General features: G+C 48.6%; 1 protein-coding gene across 1 annotated transcript; it reads left to right on the forward strand.

Moving 5' to 3' along the window:
• Positions 1-315: 315 nt before the first annotated feature.
• On the forward strand, positions 316-7399 carry LOC130610040 (adrenodoxin-like). Its single transcript, XM_057429591.1, has 4 exons — positions 316-563; positions 5342-5466; positions 6254-6383; positions 6638-7399. The coding sequence occupies exons 1-4, from the start codon at positions 385-387 to the stop codon at positions 6756-6758; spliced, it is 555 nt and encodes a 184-aa protein (XP_057285574.1). The 5' UTR covers positions 316-384; the 3' UTR covers positions 6759-7399.
• Positions 7400-7985: the final 586 nt, after the last annotated feature.

Raw genomic sequence — 7985 nt, forward strand, 5'->3', positions numbered from 1 at the left:
TTGTACGATTAGACATTGCACTGACCACTGCTCCTGATGTTGGATTTAGGTCTAGTCCCTAAAAGGGAAGCCTGTAAAACCAAGCAAGGAGAGCGTTGCATGGGGACTGGTCTGTGGGGATGAGGCTCGTGTTGCCATGCTTCACCCAGTTCCCATGCCCTGATGGGCTGGACTGCTGCAAGATCCAAACACGGTCCTGATGTCCATCCTGCCCTCCTCCTTCCCCTCTCTCCTCCCTCCCTCCACCCCCAAGGAGGCTGTCCTAGTTGGTCCCCCCTCCATTCCTTTCTCTCTCCTCCCTTCCCAGTGTACTTATAACTCTCAATCTAGCTGGCCTTGTAACAAACGACAGCCTAGGAGGTACGGAACAGGACCCCCAGCAGCATGATAGCTCCAGGTATCTCAGCACTCATGCGCCCCTTGCTAAGTGGACTGAATGTGAGCAAGATCCGCTTTATTCATCTCTGTGGGGTGACTGAGCAGCATCGCACACCGCCTAAGCAGGGCTCGGAAAGAGGCTTCAGCTCCATGCAGAAGCTCCAGGATGCCCCTAGGGATTCGAGGTGAGTAAAATGCTGAACCCTGGCTCACTGCATGTGGAAGGGCCTTTCCAGGAGGGACACACGCTTACCTCTGCCTTGCCCCACAAAAGGAGGGAGAGGGCCATGTGAAAGAAGCCCTGCAGGAGGTGGTGGTGGATGAAGATGCTGATGGGAGGAAGGTGATGCAGGGAACTGGTCTATGAGAGGTGCTTTTCCCTGCCTCTGGAGCTGTGGAGGCCACAGCTAGTGACCTGGATCCAGAGCGTGAAGATGACGACGTGGCACAAGAGTCTGTTAAGCAGCCTTTGAGGGACTGAGATGGTGTGCAAGGTGTCACAGGTGGCAGCTGGGTCAGAAGCCCTGATGTATTCCTGCTGTATGGAAGCTGGGATGGCCACTGGGTTGGTTGCCTTGGGAATTGCAAATTCTGGGATTTAAACTGGAAATCTAAGTGGAAATAAAGTGGAAATCGATCAGAAGCTTTTTAGAAATGCCTCTACATGCTAGGGTGGAGGAATCCCAGCTGGTCATCTGAAAGAACAGGCTTTGGCCTGTTTAGGGGCCTGGGTGCCAGAGTCCCTTGGGAAGCAGTCCTGGAGGAAAAGGAGTCTAGGTGGGCTGGGCATTCCTCAGCAAGGAAGGCTTAATGATGCAGGAGCAGCCGTCCCCCCGTGTTGGAAGGACAGGGCTGATGAGAGGCTGCCTGGCACAGTGCTCATCTGTATTCCTACAGCAGGATCTACTGCCAGTGTTTCCTCTCTGTTCCTTAGGGATAATTTGGAAGGAGATTGCATTTCTCTGAGCAAATAGAAGGAGTTTGTGCACCTCCTAGATTGGTGCGGTCTGGCTCAGACTGTAATCTGCTCGACATTGAGAAAAAGACCCATCCAACGTCACAAAAAGTAAACCATTCTGCTATCTGACCTTAGAGCAAAGTTATGCTGATAACCCTGCTTGATGGGATTTATGAAGGCTCATTATCAGTGGGTTTTCTTTCCAATTGGTTTGTTCCTTCTGAAGTTATCTCTGGCCAAACTTGCAGGCATCTCGTTGTTTTGTATGGCCTTGGAAATACAAATCCCTTGCTTTTAGGGAAGAACACCAAAAGGGAAAGGACCCACCTTCTTGGAACCCCTTCACCGCTTCCCTGTGTCACAGAAAGTCTGGGATTTAGTTATTTTTAATGGAATAATCAACTGGCAGATGCTGAACTGGTAGGGCTGAGCTTGTCGCATCTGGTGAGATCTTTCCAAAGCTCTGACGTGCGTCCTCCGGCAGTAACGTCATTGTAGAACAGGGCGGTCTAAATGCCGCAAAATAACTATGCAATTTGGGTTGTTTTCTTAACAAAATGTGAAATTAATTTTTTTCATAGCTTCAAAACCAACGGCAAACAAATGCAAAAGTAAATAGAAAGTAAAGGCTACAGCTTTTCTTTCCAGGCCCTCCTGAAGTGTTGGGTACCCAAAGCTGGTGGCCTCCAGAGGAGGCTTAAGCCTGGGACTGATCTGTGGGATATGAAGACAACAGCACCAGCAAGTGGTGCTGTGAGGGATGACTGAACTGAACAGTGAACACAGGGAGTAATCAGGCTGGGTTTATGCCCCCAACAGAGGCATCTATACGAAGAACACAGACAAACAGCTTAAATTTCCTCTACAGCCAGCAAAGAGAGGGAAGCTGCTTACAGGTGCTTTCTGTGCTGTGGTCAGGAGTGGTTGCCATCACCTTCTCGAGAGCAGGGATGAATTGTTGTACCCAGGCTTGTCCAGCATCATGCAGGGGGTCTGTGACAAGAGCATCTGTACTTCCTTGTATCTGACTGGGTGACCTGCGTGCTGCCCCTGGCTGCAGCTCAGCTGTCTCAGGGCCCATTTAGCTGACAGCAACAGTTCAAGCAGGGCTGTGTCCAGGAGGAACTGCAGGGATCTGAATTCCTGCATTTGTAGGAGACTGCTATGGAGTTCTCCTGCGACTGATGTGGGCTGAAGGTGCCTCAAAAGACAACACAGATGAAGCTTTTTGTCAATAAACACGCGTGTAGCATTGGCGATTGCTGGATCCAGTACTGTCTGCTTGCAGGCAGCCAGCTTGCGTTATCCTCTTGAAGAATGTAGTGAGCTACAGCTTTAAGTGGAGTCCTATGATTTTTGTGTAACAAATTATTTCACCCATAAGTGTAAAGCCAGCATTGCTTTAGGAATGGAAATAGGAATAGGAAACCTGCCTATTGGCCGTAAAATGAACTATATGGGTGTAATCCATCGAAATATAGATGGGGTTGGGGTTTCTTTTTGCTTGACATTTGAGAACAAGTCTTTAAACTACTTGTTTACAGTGAAACGTCTGGGGGTGCCTCTGTGAAGGAGACTGAAATGTCTTAAAGATGTTCTTTGGCTGTTTGCTGTGGGAGAAAAGGGGATCTCTGACTGCAAAGTGACCTTTCCACTCTGCATGTGGGAAATCTCCCCTCCGCAGCATGGTCCTGGTGCAAACTGCACAGCTGTTTTCCTAACCAGGGGACCCTGTTGTGGACTAATGGCCCAGGCATTGTTTTCTGTTGGAGCTTTCTGAAAAACAGGAAGCTGGGCTCCCCAGATGAAGGTACAGCGGCCCCTGTGTTCTGCTCCTGCTGCCTGAGTCGAGACCCAAACCAAAGGAGCAGAGAAGGCACAAAATGCTGTTTCGTCTCTCTTCTCCGCTTCCAAGTTTTAATGGAATGTGGGGATTGACTTTCCAAAACAGAGAGAATTGGTTGGGATTTTCTGCACCCGAAGTCTTGCTGATGATGTCTATGTGACAACGTTTTAAGAAACGGCATCCTTAATCGTTTTGAGACGTACAGCAATGATTTGTCAGCAGGTAAATGGGATTAGCTCTAGATGGTGGTTGTGGTTTACGTGAAGCTGAATGAACAAGACCTGCAAACTGGAAAGAGGAGAATTTCTTTCCCCTTTGCTATTCCAATTCTACAGGAATTCTTTCCTGTCTCCTATACATCCCCTGTACTCCACCTCTGCCTCTTGAAAGAGCAAAGGAAATTGTTTAAACTTGATCCTCCTATATTTCTGTGCCTGATGTTAAAAGGAAACCAGCAGAGATTTCCAGATGCTTCATTTTCATCTGCCACAGAGCAGAGAGGGGTGAGCAGACACAATAAGTCCTTCCAGCTGCTGGTGTTGCTGTTGCAGGGGCAATTCCCATTTAACCAGTTCCTCCTCCAAGCCTGTGACTTTCCAAGAGGATGGCTAGCCCTGAGGAGCGCAGGTGTTTTCTCAGCTGGTAGGTTTGCTGTAACGTGTGACTCTGGGGCTGTGATAGCTTGTATGCAGTGTATATCGCAAATACATTGCAAGAAATCGGGAGATAATATTAGAAATGCTCAGAGCTCTGACACTTGCTGTTTGTTTCACTGGGCCCAGCTTCCAGAAGTGTTACCAAGCTTTATAGCAAACAGCTCTTTTACTGGAAGAAGTTGGATGCTGCCTCACTCAGTCTTGTGTGAGTGAGATAAAACCAGGGGGTTGTGAGCACGGCCAGATCTCACTATGGAATTCACTCTGCCTTCAAGGTTGTGATTCTTTCTTCCTATGCCAGAAATGGCAGCAGCAAAGCCATGGGGCAGCACTGATATTGCTGGTGCTTGGGAGTTTATCAAAGCAGTGGGAGATAGAGGTGGGTCTTTCCAGAGATGTGGGAGAGTGTTGTGTGACAGGAGAGGGTGAACCCAGCTTCTGCCATTGGAGAATGAACTGTGCTTTGAGATGCTGGGCACTTGGAAAGTGCCACATTGAGAGGTACTGGGCAAAGCACCCACTGCCTCCAGGGTGCTGCCCTGTTTCAGCACAGGAGATGGGACCTCCAGCTTCTAAGTGACCATTTGGGGATGTGTGCTAAGAAAAAACACTCTTTGCTTATGTGCTCCCCCTGGCAGATAGAACAGATTGTCTCAGAATGTTCTGTCTTGGTGGCAAATCCCTGACACCTCTGGTCAGGGTGGCAGCCTTCTACACACTAGTGGGGAAAGCCTGGTTTGCAGGAGGTGAAGTGGATGCTGTTTCCCTTTTTTTGTAGATGATATATCTACAAGTCAGCACTCAGGAATGCTGGTGACCTTGCTCTTGGCTCTTCACGAGGTGTAATCTTGCAGGCTGTCAGAATAACTAGCAGTTTCTCCTAAGCAAGGATCACAGCAGATCAGAGGAGGTTACTCAGCACAGTCACTCTGTAAGCTGGAGCTGAGCATGTCTCATCACAACGAGGCGCCCTGTGATTGAGTTCAGGGAAGGAGCGGGTGCTTCATGAAAGAGCAAACAGCAGAAAAGCTACAGTCACCAGGTAATCCTCTTGGGAATAAAATGTGGATCAAAACAGCCCTTGCTGCATATAATTAGTAGCTGATCCTGAGCACTTTTCTTGTTACTACTTCACTCCACCCTGTATTGCCACCTCAGGCCCAGGACGTTCAAATGCTTTGCCTGCCTATAAACGCTCCCTCCACCAGCCAGCCCAAGCAGAGGCATTGGATGCAGACCATCTGCACTTGTTAATGTACAGCTCAACATTTATCCTGAGGGACGTTTGATAAAGTGGGGAATAATTTGGCTTGGCTCAGGTTTGCCTGCCTTTGAGAACTGATAGTGTGAATCTGTTCTGAGATGCACAGTGTAAGCCTCCTAGGAAGTGCTTGTGCACATTTCCTTCCAAGTACCATGTCTCTAGTGCTCAGCCAGCAGACCTCAGCAGTGGGCATATAGCAAAAGGTGGGCTCCTCTGATTCTTGCAAACTTGTCTTGTAGCTCTTCAGACCAGGTGACGGTGCATTTTATAAACCGGGATGGAGAGCGACTCACGGCCACAGCCAAAGAAGGGCAGAGTTTGCTGGAAGTGGTGGTCAATCAAAACCTGGCCATTGACGGATTTGGTAAGTGTTGCACAAGTGTATGTGCTCCTAGGACTGATGTGTCTGCTGTGACCAGTGGGTACCTGGGAACAGTGCAGCTGTACACATGTCACTGTCACTGGTGAGACAGTGAAGCAAGCTTATCTCCCAGCAGCTGCTCACTGAGCTGGTGGTGTGATTTCCACGATGTCACCACTGGGATTCCAGTAGTGTCAATGCCTTTGGCTGATTCATAGAATCATAGAATAGTTAGGGTTGGAAAGGACCTTAAGATCATCCAGTTCCAACTCCCTGCCATGGACAGGGACACCTCACACTAAACCAGGGCACCCAAGGCTCTGTCCAACCTGGCCTTGAACACTGCCAGGGATGGAGCATTCACAACCTCCCTGGGCAACCCATTCCAGTGCCTCACCACCCTCACAGTAAAGAACTTCTTCCTTATATCCAATCTGAACTTCCCCTGTTTAAGTTTGAACCCGTTACCCCTTGTCCTGTCACTACAGTCCCTAATGAAGAGTCCCTCCCCAGCATCCCTATAGGCCCCTTCAGGTACTGGGAGGCTGCTCTGAGGTCTCCAGGCTGAACAGCCCCAACTTTCTCAGCCTATAGATGTGAAAACTGATCGTGATCGTCACAGAGGAAAAGCAGGTGGAAACCTGCATCCATCCAAGGACTGCCTTTTCTGGGATCTCCTTTGACACGCTCCAGATCTGTTAAAGGACCTTTTCCCACGCTGTTTCTGAAGATCATCACTCATCAGCTAGTTTTGTACTGATTTGCTGTCATTCCCCCGTTTCTCCCCCAGGTGCATGTGAAGGGACATTAGCCTGCTCCACTTGTCACCTCATCTTTGAGAAGGACACCTTCCAAAAGCTGGATGCCATCTCGGATGAAGAGCTGGACATGCTGGACTTGGCGTATGGGCTCACAGAGACGTAAGCCTCCCTGCTGATCGCAGTACATTCCCAAGCCTCTGAGGCAGATTCCCAGCACCTGGCACCTCTTTCCAAGGGGTCAGGACTTATTCTGTATTAGTGTTGTGCCTCTAGAACTGCTTTCTCTAGGGGCGTAAGACCTTTAACAGGAGCTTGAGTGAAAACCCAGCCTGGTCCAGACATCCCAATGTGGGTGGGGAATTTCTTCTTTCCCTATGGGAACAGATGAGCCTCACTTCATGTTTTCTTCTCAGATCTCGGCTTGGCTGCCAGGTGTGCGTTAAGAAGTCGATGGATGGTCTGACAGTGCGGGTCCCCATGGATGTATCAGACATGAGGAGGCAGCTGGAGGTTGGAAAGCAAAGCAAACAGTAACTGGAAACGGCTCCTGCACAGCTCCCATCCTCATTTTAGGTGTGCCAGGGTACTTTGCTTTTGACTTAACACTGTTGCTTTTTGTGGCTGGCTTGCAGTGGACCGTAGAGGTCTGATTCAGTGTAAATACCCATTTGGCAAATCTCTCCTTTAAACAAAGCTTAATTCTAGTGCCTTTGGTACATGTTTTAAGTGTCCTGCTGAATACAACTGGACTAAAGCACAACGGCTCTACGTTTTCCCTGGGAGGGTGGCAGTGAACATCTGCGCTGTATGTGACTCACCCTCTCCTTTGAAATTTAAGGAATTCTGCAATTCTAAGTAACTGCTGGGAATTTTGCAAGGCTTGGCTCTTTAACTGTAGAGCAGAATTTTCCCAGTTTGGGAAGCTTAAGAAGAGGTAGCTGTTCCGAATACAAGCCAGTGCGCCGATTGGCTTGATACAGGCAAAAGGAACTTTGTTAGCAAGAACATATTGATAACCATTTGAATGCTGACATTTCCTGTTAGAGGGAACCACTTCCAATAAATTCGAGATGTTAAATGAATTATGTGCCATGATCTGCTACTTTCTCCTAATATTGTGTTTTTCCATTGCTGTGTTACCACATATATCAAATAAAATTCTAATAATTGGACTTTTAGACCCATGTAGATGCACTTCTCTGGTAACATGAGCCTGGCTGGAACAATGTGAGTTTGATGGAAATTGAAGTATAATATCCTGCTGCCCCAGTTAAATGGACTGGATTTTTCCCTCATGTTTGAATGAATATGTCAAACTTGCCTTACAAATGTTGTAAAAGAGGGGGAGAGAAGGGTTTCAGATGTACACGTCCTTCTTAGATTTGGAATAAAAGCCAAAAACTCATGGTGCAAAGCGACTGGAAGGGACCTTTTAAAGGTCAGGATTATTACAAGTGCATTAATGGTTTTGTCTGGGGCCACCTTTAGGTCTGCCTCTTCCCTTTACCCGCTGGGTTACTACGTTGGGTTTACAGCCTGGGATCCACATGGAAAAGAACATCACCTCCCAGCTCCGGTTTGTTTAGGTGCCAGCAGCAAGTGGTGAGTGGAGGCGACACGAGGTGGAGCTCTCGGAGCGCCCGCTTGCGCGCAAGAGGAGCAGAGCGGGGGGATGCTGAGCCTCCCTCCCTTCCTCCCTTCCTTCCTCCTTCCCTTCCTCCCTTCTTTCCTCCCTTCCTTCCTCTAGAAGCTCTTGATTGG

The sequence above is a fragment of the Pezoporus wallicus genome, unplaced genomic scaffold (genome assembly GCF_028554395.1).
Source record: "Pezoporus wallicus isolate ANWC-B61680 ecotype Strahan unplaced genomic scaffold, APGP_CSIRO_Pwel_v1 contig_14159, whole genome shotgun sequence".
In the NCBI taxonomy this organism is placed as follows: domain Eukaryota; kingdom Metazoa; phylum Chordata; class Aves; order Psittaciformes; family Psittacidae; genus Pezoporus; species Pezoporus wallicus.

Excerpts from the sequence above, each read along its gene's own strand:
- LOC130610040 (XM_057429591.1), top strand. The coding sequence starts at position 385 with ATGATAGCTCCAGGTATCTCAGCACTCATGCGCCCCTTGCTAAGTGGA. Across the intron at positions 5,467-6,253 it reads CCTGGCCATTGACGGATTTG|GTGCATGTGAAGGGACATTA; the intron begins GTAAGTGTTGCA and ends TTTCTCCCCCAG. Across the intron at positions 6,384-6,637 it reads GCGTATGGGCTCACAGAGAC|ATCTCGGCTTGGCTGCCAGG; the intron begins GTAAGCCTCCCT and ends TTTTCTTCTCAG.